Raw genomic sequence first — 15,701 nt, 5'->3', positions numbered from 1 at the left:
CTTATTACAACTCTTAACCCCTGTTTAATACACTCCGCTCAGCTTACGTGCGCTGAGATTCGCAGCCGCATTCACAGCCACAAAAGAGGAGAGTCTTATAAGACGGGAGAACACAGGGCAGCAGCTTGTGATGCCTTAATATTGGCTTTAATTGGATTTGTAAATTATGTGGCTAAATTAACACTTTCTATGGCTCGGTGACTTAGTGGAATGTGTAGAAGGAAAGAAAAAAGGAGTGAAAGTCTTAAAGTTAATTAATCGTCTGTGGCCCCGGCTTAATTAAAGTTTCCCAGTGTTTGTAGTTAATGGATGGATTGATGGAACAATGGCTTGAACGCCCCTTGCTACCTCCAGAGTGAGTCCGCAGAGAGTTTACGGAGGGGAAGATTTCTGACTCGTTGATTAACACACACACACACACACACACACGCAGTCTCCTCAGATGCCTTCACATGCTCCTCACTTGTGTGTGCAAGCGTGCAAACATATGCATGAAAACAAACGCACACACACACAAGCGCGTACACACACGGTCCCCCTTCAAACTTCCCACTTACAGATACCCATTGCTTCCCATTGAGGGTTTCACATTAATTAGCTGGGATCAAAACCTACAAATCCCTCCGCTGAGGATTGAAATGCATTGCTGAACCCGGCCTCCATCATCTATGCTAGGTCCCATGGCGCACACACACACACACACACACACACACACACACACACACACACACACACACACACACGGTTGGATAAACCTGTGAGGGAGCCTCAGGGCAAAAATAAAAAGAGCTCCTGTTCCTCCCCCCCCTCTGTGCAGTATGTACAGTGTTTCCTGGAGTGTTTGCTCTGCAGTAATCTGATCTGACACAAATTAATTTAAGAACATTCACTATTTATAAAACAATATCCTCTTAACACGGCAGCAACTCAGATTTTTGGTAGCCTTAAACAAGATTTTGTTTGAAGCCCCAAAACACACCAAGAGCAGTCACATACACCTTCTCTACAACTGAGTAGAATAAAACACCCCTGAATGGATAATACATTTGATTATTATTATTACTTTATATCTTACATTCTTTATTCTAAATGTTCACTTCGTCTGTGCTTAGCTTTTCTGACCGTTTACTGGCCGTCTGTTGTTCGTTATCCACATTCCTGTAAATTATTCTGGGAACTGTGTGACTTTATAGGTAGAACATGTGAGAATACTGGTTGAAAACATCCCTGAAATGTATTATCATCTAAAATTATCAACAGAATATGAAGAAATATCAGGTTTAATGTTATAACGTCTATGTTTTGTTGCAGAGATATCTGCTGAAGATGTCGTGCTAACCAGCTAGCCACGGTATATCAGGCTCCATATCTCCATTGCTAGCTGTGTAAACAGCAACACTTACCTGCCGCTCTGAGCTCCCAGTCCAGACTGCTAGCTGCACAGCTAACTGAGCTAACTAGGTGATGGCAGTAAACAGCAGTTAGGGATTACTCTGGTGGTGTGTTGCCTCCTAAGAGTTTCCAATTCTTACATAATGCACCTTTAAGAGCAACTTAAAACACTCAACCAATAAAGCCGATTGTGTTTCTGAGTTTGAACGTCAAGTCTCGCCTGCATCCAGCTGTCACCCTGTTGTCTCGTCTGTGCTTAAAGCAGAGTACAAACTAATTTTGGCAAATTCATCAGTCACTATAAGAGTTTTGTCCCCATTAAAACATATCCCTGAGTGAAAACCAGGCTACGGTAACAAGCACATGGCCCTCATTTAAAGTTTTAATCATTAACTTGTTAAAGGAGCATTTCAGCTAGCTGTATAATAACCTCGTAAATGTATCAAAATACTATCAAGGACAGACATCAATCATTAGGACTAAATGAAAGTCATAGTTTATCGTAACATGCACCTGGATCAACACTGTTCACACATCCTCTGCTATGGTTTCCGCAGACTTTTTGTTTTCTGCCTCCCGTGCTATGGAAGAGATTATATGCAGTGTGGTATTGAGATACCCATGAAACAGGCTTCGTAATCTTTGAAAGAACTTTCAGAGAAAGTCTCCTCCTCGCGGTTCACGAGAGAAAAATGAAATCTGAACAAACTTCTGAAAGACGCCACTCTCGGCAGCTCTTTCAGCACGCATCCTGAATTCCTCTCTAAACGGAACAAACTTAAGTGTTTTAAATTGCTATTTTAAAAATCAGGCGTTCTATAATTCTGCAGAACATCTGCGGCGCCTTATCACATTTGCGTGGTGATGAACATGACTGCCAAAACCGCTCATTAAAACGGTCGATTATTTTAAAGAGGTGATGCAACTGTAGAGCAACCCTTATTTTAGTTTTGTGTACTGGGCTCTGTGCCTCAGAGCTGGTAGAGAGCGCCCTCTGCTGGCTGCATGTGGAGCACACCCGTACATTTAAATACAGCGAGCTGCGTTCTGTTTGATAAGCACATTCTTGACTTTATGCTGACCTGCAGTATTTGATACCCTGAAGAGGAAGAGAGCTCAAAACAGCCAGAAGAACAGACATTTTTAACAGGTTTATTGACATGTGTATAGCGATTGTCTGTGCACCGGACGATTACAGAAGAATATGATATAAAATAATACAAAATAGCTGTACATAACACAGATGTATTGAAAGGAATGCATTGTTAATTGTGAGGTTTTTGCGCTGTGTAATAATACGTGCCAGCTACTCACCCACCTATAGCAAGATGAGTTCATTAGTTGAGGTCTTACCATCTGGAATGAAGGTCGACAGTTAGATATCATAAAAATAACAGAGTTAAGGAAGAGCTAATGATGTTCCTGGTGGTATTAAACAACCTGATGCTGCGCTAAAATACTGTATCTGACAAATTCCCCCGACACTAAAAATCTAAAAACAAAAAAAAGGGAAAGGAAATTGCATATGGACACCTATAACCCAAAGAGGGCTCAGACGAAGAGTAGAAGTAGAATCGGCTAAAACAAACGTGTCAGGTCAGAAAACTAGAAGCCAATGAGGGTGCTGCAGCGGTTCTTCCATCCACATGCCAATGGTGTTACATTAATCGTTGTATATATTATCTTCAAAAGCAGAATTCACTGGATTTGGCGTGCTGAGTAAAGGGCAGCCGATTGAGATGTTTTCTACGGAGGCCGAGAGGGGCTGTGCTTGCAATTTATCTTTTTCCGCTGTTAGAATCATTTTGTTATCTTGTGATGACGAGATACTTGAGAAGAGTTGTTTCCTCTTATTACTTGTATTGTTCAAGACTGGGAGTGCCATGCCAGCATGCAGAGACAGTGTCCTGACAGCTACAGATTCAAGCTGAAAATGTCAAATTGAGGAGGAAATTGAAGTATTTTAGTCCACAATACATTTGAAAAGAAAGTAAACAAGCATAAAATGGCTCTATACAGCTCGCCACACGAATTCCAAGTTTCTGGAAGTCCCGACATCCCAAATTGATTTGACAAAACTTTATTTGGGCTTTAAAAAAAGTATGGAAATAACATTTTCAGATCAGTGTGTGATCCCTGGCCTTCTGGAGACTTGGATTATGGTGGGCGAGTTGTATGGAGCCACTTTGTGTTTATTTTTTAACATTTAAAAAAAAAAGTCCCCATACGTTGTTCAGGAGAATCTTCTGCTGTAAAGTTTTGTGGACTATGAAACTTCACTCGACTTCCCATCGGCATCGGGGTGAGTAGATGAGGACTGAATTAAATTTTTTGCGCAAACGTATCATTTAAATTGACCTCCGTTTATAAGTGTATCCAATTACAGTGACAATACTCTAATATCAAATGATCAGGGAAATCAGTCCTGCAACAAAATTTGTACTGTCTGCTTTTAAAACTCTGAAACACACCCCACAGAGCAGTGTGTGTTTGTCACTGTCCACTCTTATAAAGTTGTTTTTTGTCGAGGCAACAACATAATCTACCAATTATCATGAGAACACAGTAAAGCGCATTAAAAACAAAACAAAAATTGCAAGCAGGCGTTCTCGGCAGCCGTAGTTTTAAATGCCTGTTTTTTTTTTTGCCCATTTCCCCTTCTATTAAGACCCGTATGTGACTGACTGTGACCTGTGGTGATCTACTCTACTGTACGCCCTCTACAATCCGTCTGACACATTCGATGGCTACCGTTCACATCTAAAGCCTTGTTACTGTGTTGTGTAGCAGTGAAACGTTTCCACCGTCTCCTACCAGGCTTCCTTCAGGCCTCTGCCAGCTGTGAATCTGAAAATCACTAATCCTGAGCTACAGTAATTATCAACACTACGTCAATTATCCACCGCACTGTGGGGAGTTTAAATCTCGCATTTAGACCTCAAATGGAAAACATTCAGAAAGCAGCGGGCTGACTTTCAGTAGCTTTGAACTGTTCCACGATCGGCCCCTAAATGCAAGATAGAAACAAGTGCGGGTGTGGACATCTTTCTGCAGTGAGTTGGTTTGGCGGAAAAATATCAGCATAGTAGTACAAAGTGGGATTCGATAGGTCTCATTCACAAACGTCACACATCTATCAAGTATGAGGATTTGTTTGTTTTTTTAGGCTCTCACGCGCGCTTTTTTTTTGTTTGTTTGTTCTTTTTCTCTCGAAGGAGGTCTTCCAAAACCAAAAGAAACCAAACAAAGAAACAGAAGTGCTGCGGTTTAAAAACAGCCGGAGACTCGGAAGACATCTTGGTCTGCGACGAAACGCTCTCAGCATGAACAACAGGTTGGCAGTCAACCGTGCAAAGTTTTTCGAGTAAGTGTATGTGTAGTGTACATACCGTATGTGTACGTTCAGCACATGCAAGCTAGACACAATTTCCATGTGAGTTTGTGTGTTATCAATTATACGTCTTGCACACTTGAGGCTATTATTGAAATTATCGGACTTTTTTTTTTGTTTTTTTTTTTGAGCTAGTTCACCGAGCTACACCATAATATTCAGTTACAAAAATAGTATCACAATATAGACCATTCAATATGAGCACCAGGGAAGGCTAAACATAGCCTGAGTATTTGGCTACATTCATTGTCTGGGCAATGTGTTTTTTTTAAACGGTAGCAGTGTGTGAAGTGTGTGTTTTGTTGGACACAGTGTTGGCAAATGTTTTCTCACTCACAAGCTCTCCTAGGTCTACCACACGATAATATTCGGAAACATACAGAACTTGCTTACACTGAGTAACAACAGTTAACTAAAACCAATTATTATCAGTTAGAAAAATAGTTGTTTTTTTAACACTGAACATCTAAAAGAATTCCCCGCGTCCCCCCCCCACCCCTAAATAAATCCCTCCCCATTTCCTAACAAAATAGTTTTCTTTGAAACAAAAAAAAAAGGTTATCTTTTGAGGTTATACAAGGTCAAACCTTTTTGACACTCCGTCACACTAACATGGACCCTGTTTAGCATAATTCAGCAACCAGAAGTGTGTTCAACACAACAGAAACAGTAGAAAACGCAAAGCCTAATTTCTCGTAGCTACGAAATAAAACCAGAATTTAGCAAATTAATTCAGTCAGAATCTAGTGCTTTGGTTACATCACACATCACTGCTCTAACGACCGCATTGGGAAAATCAATCAATGAATCGCGATGTTGAACACACCTCTGGTTGAGCCCTTAACCTGGAAACCATTTCAGCCATGTTTGAAGTGACCGCCGACATTAAACACTTGGCTAAACATAGCACAACATCTAGCTTATCTATGCGAGTGCTGTTATTGCTGTAGAGAGTTATGAAGTGGATTTGAACCCAGTTTCATTCCCAGCCCTTGCTCATCCTTGGTCTGCTTGATAGTCGGGATACGATCTGGCTTTAGCAGGTGTGAAGATGTAGCCTGTGGTTTTCCCGCAGCGCTTCAAACGGTAGGTTTTATTTAGGTATTCATTTATGGAGTCTCCCTGCACTGATTTCACACTAAAGGGACACATGGAGATTAAAGATTTACTCAAAAACATCCTGAATTTAAAGGTGCAGTATGTTGTTTTGGAGGAAGAAATTTTATCAGAGGAGAAAGATCTTCATGATCTGTTTTACACCTTAACAAATTAAATAAACTCTTCGTTTTCATGACTGAATAAACAAATTGACCTGGAAGGAAAACGCCATTTCATACTGTTTTAATTCACCTTCACTTTACCTTGTAAATGTTAGAATTCTGAGTTTGAATTTCTTCTCCAAAACTACACATTGCTCCATTAAAGTTGCCATCATGACTCACTAGAAACTTAAAATGCTGGAGAGGAGCTCGCACTACTGATCTGTGTGACCTCCCGTATTTGCGATAAGTGGTTGGCTAAATAAGGATGAAGGTGCTTGAAGCCAGAAGCTGAGGCCAGATGGGTTATTCTGCTTGGTGATCAAAGTGCTGCCACAATCAATAAAGAAAAAAAACAACGAGTGGCAGCGTTTGGTTTGGAAATCAAGAGGTGACGTTTCACCCCGTTAAGGACACAAGGACGCTGCAGACGTGTAAGACGCCGCATATCCACTAGGTTAAGAAGGCCATTTTTTTCTTATGTGCAAAAAGCTACTTGACATTTCATACATGGCTCCTGAGATAGAAATAAAAAGTGTTTGGATCCATCTGTTTCATAGAACATAGTCTATAATTAGTGGAGGGTTGTGGAGAGGAAATTAGTGTTTGAAAAGGGTCAAGCAGCATCATTTAAGCCCCTGTGAAGATACTGTCTTGTTGAAGGTAAAATCAGCTCCTGTAGAATTTGGTGGCATTGATTATTCTATTTTTTTTCCCACCTGTTCTCTTGATCATATACCAATCAACACGCACCAAAGGATAAGCAAGGGGAAGGATACTTCGGCCGTGAGCTGCATTCAGTAACAACGTCTGACAGTGTTTGTTATACACGCACAAATTAACACCTGAGTGTAGAACACACACACGACACTCATCAACCAATCCATACTGAACGCTGATCAACGTTTGGAACGTGAATGTAGCTCAGGCGTTTTCCTGTTACTGTGAAAGTGGTTGCCGCAGAGTGGCGACTAGTCGATGGGGCCCTGGAAGATGAGCCTCGTCCAGCCGGGGGTGCTGAGTGCGGAGGAGCAGAACGGGCAGATGGGTCTGAAGGCGTGCGTCCCGTGGGGGAGCGGGGTCTCAGCCCAGTACCTGGCTGTCCTCTCAGAGCAGACGTGGCCGCACGGCACAAATCCGTGAGTGGGTGCTCCAGCGTCCACGTACACAGCAGGCTCGCAGCCCAGCCACAGGGGCACGTAGGGACCCACGCTCCTGCACAGGGGACATTCTCGGCGGACGGTGGAGCCGTCGCCTTCTCCTGGGTCCTCCTGTACCTCGGATCTCTGGCCCCAGTCGTGGCGTCCGTGGACGTGGCCGCAAGTGAGGTAGACCCAGGGCTGACGCTCCTCAAGGCTGAAAGAACACATCAACATTCAACTTCCTGTGAACTCCTAATCAGTCAATATTTGAACAAAGTGTCAAACATTTGCTGGTTTCAGCGACTTGAATGTAAAAATGTGCTACTTTTCTTTGTCACATATGATAGTAGCTGAGGAGACTTTAGATTGTTGGTTGGACAAAAGCAGCAATCTTAAGACTTCTCTTTGGGCTTTTGGAAAAACATTTTTAACAATTTTTTTTATTAAATAATCAATTTATCTTGAAAATAATCTGTAGATTAATCGACGATAACAATCATTGCAGCCCTAGCAGTCATAAATTCTCTATAGACGAGCAAGTGGAGATGAAACAATATCCTGATGAGAAATAATCTGTAGTTTTGAAACAGACCTGTGGCTGCGTGGCAGGCTGGGGAAGGCCAGTGTGCTGAGGCCGACAGGACACTGGGGCCGGGACGCGTTCAGCTCCTGGCGAAGCGCTTCCAGGTGACGCAGGGTGGGAGCACGCATCAGCCCCTCACCTGTACGCCACAGCAGGGTGGCGCCACACAGGTCAACCAGGGAGCCGTCACGTAGCGCACTGCTTTCCCCCTCCGCCTGTGGAGGTCAATAAACGGACAGACGCTTAAAATCGAACCCAAAAGAAGCCTCACAAATCTAACGCTGGCCAAAAGCGATGTGCACTCACAAGTTTTCCCCGGCTGGGACCGGAGCGCGTCTCCCGCAGGGCGTAGACATCTCCACAGACTGATATCTCTCTCCACAGACCCTGCTTTGGGTCCTCAGGGAACCCCTCTGGGTGCATGACTAGCACCCCGTTGGTGGTCAGGCCGTCCATGTGCCCATCAGGGTTTTTCCATTTGGTTGCTTTCTCCTGTGGTGGCACGAAAACGAATGCACAGAAATCTTTCATGATCATATTAAGATGATTTATTACCAGAGAAAAAAGAACAACTTGGATCTTTCTTCATGGGATTAGTATCAGTGGGCATTTTCAACCCTGATTCCAAAAATACACTTTTGTTGGTGAGATCTTCAGTCCACTCACCCCTAAGAAGATATTTTTGGAGGAATCAAAGCCAGCGGCGTAGATGCGTGCAGTGTACGGTGGGTTGCGTTCACAGACCACTCTGCAGGCGAAGCGTGAGATGGTGCTGGGTGCGATGGAGGGGTCCTCCCCCTCTTTCCCCCCTCCAGAGGTGTCCGTCACCACAAAGTCAATGGGACTTTCTGTGGAGCGTCCAATCTGCAGGAGACAGCGTAGAGAAGAGCTCACTGTCAAAACTGCTTTTGACAGTTATATTCAAATGTGGCATTGCTATGTTTAACAACTCAATCTATCATAGTTTTAGACTAAAGGTTTTCAACTCCCTCATACTTGAGTGATTCAGGTGAACGAGCAGTCCTAATTTGTTGGAAGCTAAATAAGTCGGAGCAGAACTTTGTGCACAAAAATAGACTTATTTGGAGATGTTCCACACACACGTCTCTATTCTTAATACTTAATACCAAAATAATCTGCCTACTGTTGAAGTTTCTTTGATGACATTACATAACAGCATATTTTAGGAGGAACGTGCTCATGACGACAAAGGCAGGATTATTTATTGTTGTAAAACGAGCTGTGACGCATGAGAAGTTTGACCCTCTGATGTCCTGATTTCCTTTGTGTCTCACCTGGAACATGTCTGTGTTGTTGTCATGGCAGTACTCCACCACCACCGTCTGGTTGCGGGACAGCGTGAAGGAGATGCTGTGCTGCCCCCTGCTGTGGACGGCCTGCAACAACAACAGTGACAAGCAGATGATAAGTGCTCATTGTCTGGAGAAGTCTTTAATTTTCCGGACAGCTCGTACGTCAGCCTGAATCATAGTGTTACTCAAAAGTCTGATGATGTAGCTACATTAATAAATCTTAATGCTGCATTTGAAAGCAGCATCTGACAATGACCTGATCACACACACAAAGGACGGACAGCCCACATGCGTCCGTCGTCAGCCTTAGTCATCCTTCCTCTGGCTCATTTTAAAAGAGACAACAGGGAGTCGCAGGAAGGAAACCGACGTGACACATTCATGAAACATACAGTATGCAAACACACAGATGTGTACCTTGCTGTCCTGTGGTGTGTTGAGGATGTGCACAGCGCTTGGTTTGACGCCGTTGGCCTTGGCCCTTCGGTACAGAGCAAAGCGGCTCTTTCTGCGCCCACGGTCTCCGCTTGGAAGAGAGCCATTGTACCTGGAGAGAGGCACACAAAAACATGCACAGGATGAGGATGCGAGCGCCGATATACGCGCGTCAGTCGTACGAATCAAGACGAAGGCAGCAACTAATGAATATTATTTTCTATAAAATATTAGGACGCGGTGAAATCCGTGTTTCTCAAAGTTCAAGATGATGACCTCAACTGGAGTCACATTTCTGCAGCTCTATTCTTGACTAGATTAGTCAACAGACTCTGAGGTAACACTTGTTTTTCCACTTCATTGAGCGTTTCTGAGAAAGCCCAATGTTGGGAAAGACGCTGTTATCTCACCGCTTTCACACCGCACTTATGATCCGTCATCACTTGGGGGGGAAAACTGAAGCCATAAATAAAATGTCACCGGTGTTGCCAAGTTGTCAGGAGAACTGACTGCAATTAGAGTGTGAGCTCAAACGACTCGGTGCATCTTCGCGGCTACATTACCTCGGATTCTTTTGAAATGAATTAGAGCAGCACGCCCCGGCCACCCATGGTTCATACTGAGCTGCTGAACCTGAATGAAAAGGACAACTAGCACTTGATCTTGCTCACTCAGCTCGCACTTGAAGCTTGTACTCGCTGAAGAGGGACGCGCTCTTCATCTGTACTCCTGTTACAGCCTTTTCAGAAGGACAGAATAATTTTCCCCGACACCGTCGCACAATACCGTGAACCATACAGTCTTGATTAAGCACTCTAGTTACTAATTTAGAGGTGAGGTTTGTGCTCATTAATAGAAACAGAAGTAAAAATTCAGCTTCTCCTCATGGGAAAGGTGAATTATGTATTGGACCTTCAGTGTTTTATAATTTAATATCAACCATTTTTGAAAAGATGACCTCAGCTTTCACGTTTTACTGAAAATGAGTGAGAGAGCTGTTCTGGTTCTGGAGCTGACTAAGACACGGGCTTTTTACTCGTGTTTTGGACATCTGCCGGATTCACACAGAAGGTTGCATTCTGGTTTTAGGCTTTTAACTAATCAGGAGGGTATGTTTCTTATTAAAAAAACTTTTCAGAGGACACCCAGCGGGCAAGAAGACTTTGTGAGGGGCAGTAACCGTCTCTGCTGGACAGACTTGATCAGATCAGAGGGCATCTGGTCCGTCTCTGCTCTGATCTGTCCCACTTTGGCCTCGCAGCGTGGGCTGAAGAAACACTGCCTGCTTTGATTGTGTGTGTACAATGAAAGTAGTTACCATGATTGACCCATCAAGCAGTCTTTTATGAGGAAACAAATTAATGGCAATTTTAGAAAATGAACAATGAATCACTTCAGAAAATGAAAATGCCAATAATCAACTGGTCAGTGGTGTTTTGCTGCTGCTCGGACTATGTCAACAATTAAGACATCGCTCTGGGCTCTCCTGATTTGTTTTTTTGTGACATTTCATAGAACTTCACTGGGAATGTAATAATCATAAATCCCCCCCAAGCATCTTTTTCTGCATAATTACATCTAAAAAAATAGTTTTCATATTGGCAAACAAAGTATAAGCAAATACCGATGTAACTGTGATACGCCAATATTGGTTTTGTATGCATCTGTACTGTGTAATATCTATTTAAAATTTAATTTAAAGCTCAGCATGCCACTTGTTACTTATTGTTAAATAGGAATTAACCTTAAATAGAACTGAAAAAACAAAACTTCCAACCACACAAGATGCCAGCTGAGAGGGTGGTGGGGAGTTAACAATTTCTGTCCCGTTCTTTTGTAGCAAAAGCAGCATTAAACCAGAGGGGTTTGCAAAAATCTGTATTATATCTTTCTATGTATTTTTATCATTTTCGTGACAGCAGCTAGTCCAAACAAAATAAATTGGTTTTGGTAGTTAATCTGTGTGTGTGTGTGTGTGTGTGTGTGTGTCTGAGGAAAGTTTGTTGACATTATGCATTTTTAATGAGCTGTACTACCATGAATCTCAGGACCAGGATTCATTTTCTGTGGGTTTCAACCCTAAAAAAAACGGATGAGTGCAGGATACTGGTGAGAAGATCGGCTATGCTGCCCCGAATCAAACTTTCAAATAGGCAACATTTACTTTTTGAAATGTATGAGTCCAGTAGCAGAGGATGACTCAGTGCTACCTGCTCCCTCCGCGGCCCTGCCTGTCAGTTAAAACTGGACCGTGGCTGACAAGAGACGGGCTGGGTCAGGAAAAGAACACACTGAGGATAGGCGTCTGAGGGGTCTGGCTAAAAGGCAAAAGATGTGATATGGGTCTAAGGAGAAGAGGGCAGGGGTGAGAAAATCAGCTTATGTAAGGAGAAAAGGTAGCCAGCGCCTTGACAGAAACAGAAATGGAAAAGACGTCAGAAGCTATTGTGCGCATTCGAGACAGAGAGGTAAATGAATGAGATGAAGTAAAGGGCAGGGTGCAGGAAGACAGGACAGGACAGAGGGTCGAGAGAGAGGGCCAGTGGAAGCGCAGCTCCAGAAAGCACCTCTCGCCTGGGCAGCTCCGGCCTGCATCACGCATGTGTGCACATCATAAAGCACAATATGAAATATTCACTCCTTCTGCCCCTCGACACAGGGTTTATTTTCGTTGAGGGCAAGCCACCGAGGAGGCATGCCTCTGTGAAAGTCAGCACTCAGCAAAACACTGAGAGTCTGCCTGGGAAGGGACTGGGTGAGAGGAATGCGACATAGACCCTGTTAAGAGGGCTTACGGGTGAGATAAAAAAAGGAGGTGTGGGAGATACAAATACAGAGGAGAGGAAGACGGGGGGCACTACTGTACACAGTGTCCAGGCTAACTAAGGCAATGAGCGACGGCAGGCAGCCACTGCAAAGATCACATGGCCTGCAGTGAAGCAGCCATCGACCACCCGGGGCATGTGATCATCAAGGCTGACAGATGCAAAGTTAGTACACGCTTGCACAATACAGGCCAGCAAAATGTCAGGAAGCAGTAGAAAGAACACCCTGTTCTGACACCGCCTGTCTGCTGTCAAAGTTACCTACTGTACATTTGGGGACAGAAGAGCTGGTCTTAATAAATCCCACCTATAAAGTCATGTCAGTACCAACATTAATAGTGTATCATCTGCCAACGTGACCAGGTTTAATACGCTGTTAACTGTGTTACATAACTAAGTAACAGCAATAACGGAAGACGGTCCCCTTATTGCAGCAGCATCCACTTTTCACGTATCACTCAGCCCCTGCTCAAAACCACAGAGATGATACCCATAATAGCCTGCCAGCCCGTGGCAATCACTCTGGCAGAACGAGATCAAACCACACCTCAATCACAACACTTTCAAAGTGAGCCAACATGAATGCATTTTCAGCCCTCAATAAAAAGGCACATTTACACATCGCGCAACACGCACCGCAGAGCAGGCTCGCGTTCAAGGTGCACGCAGTAAACGCTCAGCTCCTCGGTTCAAGGGTCTAAAGGACCGCTCTGTTCAAACAGTCAGATGACGAGGAGGGCGACTAATCAGTATTCCGATGCGGGCGGGCTACAGCTTCCTCTCTCCTTGTCCAGCCAGAGGGGAAGAGATAGGCCATTAGGTCAGTTATCTTTGGCATACACAGGAAGCTCTGCGAGGCAAGAGGGGGGCCTGTGTAAGCCTGGATATGACTGTGTATATGAGTGTGTGTGTGTTGTGGCATTTCTGGTCCCTGCAGACCCTGCACAGTGTGGTGGAGCTGCAGGGGTGGAAATGCTGTGGAAGCTGGTGGCTGTCATCAGCACATCCTGCCCACTGTGTGCTTGCGTGTGCTGGTGATGAAGAAGGGCTTTTCTCCTCCTCCTCTTCGTCATCCTCCTCATCCTCATCCTCTGGCATGGATGGTCATCTGGCTGCTTCGTTTATTAATCAGCAACAAAAGCTGCTTCATGACTAAATAATACGAGCACGGTGCATGCATTTTTCCAGACAATGATATCATCCCCCAGCCCTACTTTAAGCAATCTCAGATCCAGCATAGTATGACATCATTGGGGTTTTCAGCCTGAGCAATCCAGCGCTGCTTATCCCCACTACAACCATTGATGAAAAAAGGGGGCTACATCCGTAGTAGCCTTATGTGCAATACGGCTAGAGCGGATTTTGCACTCAAACGCACCACACATGATGTGGGAACAATACGGTGGCGTGGTTTTCAGGGATTATGCCTTCATTTGGAGGATAAAGTTAGTTTGTAACATTACAACACAAGCCACAGACCGGTGCTACACGGCGGCAATGTGGAATTACTGACAAATATGAGCTAAATGTGTTACTGTGGTGGGTTTCCTCTTCGATAAACGGCAGCTACAGAATGTATGTTTAATGAGAACAGTGGATTAAAATTGAACTCACACGTCATCTGTTGGGTTTATTGTGCCGAAGGTGCCGCTACATATTTAACGTTAATTTGCCGCTGGAGCGTTTCTCCGTCCTACACAGATTTTACTATCGCTTTAGGTTTGAAGAGACTTACCCCAAAATGACCAATTCGCCGTATTTTACCGGGTCTTTAACGGGCACATCATCATCTCCGTCTTTTTTCGGTGAATTCATCAGACTGGACTGCTCCAGAAGAAAAAAAAAATAAAAAGACGCGTCCAATGGCAGTAGTGGTGGGATAAAACAATGCTAACACACTCGAAACTGAAGGGGAAGTGATTTGGGCGGTAGCCTATCAAAGTTTGGGCACAGTTGGGCAAAGTTTTTCCGGACTTCTTGTTGTTTGTTTTATTGTTTTAATCCCGTGAAGGCGCATCTTTTCGTGGCTATAATGCTAGTGTGTAGTTAGCTAGTAGCGCAACATCTCTGTTCAGTAGCATCGCATACAACAACGGCTAACGGCAGGGAGTGGGGCGTACCATTATTTGTAGGGGTGGTCGTTGGAATTACGTCTCAAAATCGCTGACAGAAATGGCTTTACAATGTGTAACGTGTGCCTTCCCATTTATTTAGCGACTATAATATTTCACTAGCGGGCTACAGGACTGAAAGCATTTTATACATCGATTTACAATCGCGTTTAAGCACGAACACACCCATGGGACCCGAAATGAGCGCAGCCTCGATGAGAAGCTGGCTCCCACTGCTAGAATAAAATGAGGCATTTCGAAATGAGGGAGGAAGTGCCCGCATCCCCCCGGCACGTAGAGGCGTACTGGCACATTTAAAGTAAAAGACGAGGCCTTTTGATGTGATGTAAAGGAATCATATAGCTCTGATCTCGTGGGTGATTATGGAGTCTGACGTAATGAGATGCTTCGGGGGGTGTGGTTGAAGCGAGGATGTGGGTCACCATTGAGCCCCAGACTAGACACCTTCTTTCCTCCTTGTCTGCATTTCATGTGGGAGTTGGGAGACAGATATAGGGCGACTGGAGCCCACACTTCCATCTCTCTCCCTGTCTGTATGCCTATCTCTGTCACACACAGGCAGATATAAACACAAAGAGTAGTGGCTGTGTACTTACTCATCGTAGTGTGACCACATGAGGGCAGTGCACTTCAGTGGCAAAGTGGCAAACTTTCCAATGTATGAAGTGAGTCACAAATCTGTATGTCCGCACATCAGTTCTGCCTGTGCATTGGTCCATTTACACCTGCTGTACTCCAGCATGTGCGTCCTCTGTTAGGGATTCGACAGCGGCGAGGTTTTGAATTTGGACTGCGACTAACAGTTGGGTTGGATTCAGCTGCCTTGGCACATTCTCCTCAAACAACCTGTTCATTGTTATTTGATGAGACAGAAAGCAAAGCCATCCCTGCAGGCCTTTTTTTCCTTTTTTTTTTTTTTGGACAGAGCTGGGGTGTCAGTAACAGAATCTGCACAGTCTCCAACAGCACGCATGCCGCCTTCACCTGGGACAGTAGCCTAAAATGGTGTTCTGGCGGGGAGATGCGACATGTAGTGGCTTGCATGCAGGGTAACAGGCACAGAGGCGCCAAGCAGCCCTCTGCATGCTGCTCTGACAGTGTGCGGTGATGATGGCTCTTGTCTGTGTCATCAAAACATTTGCCTGGGAAAATTTACAGAGGTTATCTGAGCAAGGTGATAATACATTCAAAATGGAAATGTCATAGCCTCCCTCACATGTTGGCAGAAA

General features: G+C 44.3%; 1 protein-coding gene across 1 annotated transcript; it reads right to left on the bottom strand.

Moving 5' to 3' along the window:
• Nucleotides 1-2,528: 2,528 nt before the first annotated feature.
• LOC115574323 (E3 ubiquitin-protein ligase pellino homolog 2) lies at nt 2,529-14,449 on the bottom strand. Its single transcript, XM_030405792.1, has 7 exons — nt 14,076-14,449; nt 9,498-9,627; nt 9,063-9,164; nt 8,434-8,631; nt 8,074-8,259; nt 7,777-7,982; nt 2,529-7,398 (listed from the first exon to the last, which is right to left on the bottom strand). Exons 1-7 carry the CDS (start codon nt 14,153-14,155, stop codon nt 7,014-7,016), a joined length of 1,287 nt encoding a protein of 428 aa, XP_030261652.1. The 5' UTR covers nt 14,156-14,449; the 3' UTR covers nt 2,529-7,013.
• Between the last annotated feature and the right edge of the window lie 1,252 nt (nt 14,450-15,701).

The sequence above is a fragment of the Sparus aurata genome, chromosome 22 (genome assembly GCF_900880675.1).
Source record: "Sparus aurata chromosome 22, fSpaAur1.1, whole genome shotgun sequence".
Classification (NCBI taxonomy): Eukaryota; Metazoa; Chordata; class Actinopteri; order Spariformes; family Sparidae; genus Sparus; species Sparus aurata.
The sequence above is the reverse complement of the archived record's forward strand: the minus strand, read 5'-3'. Positions and strand labels throughout refer to the sequence as shown.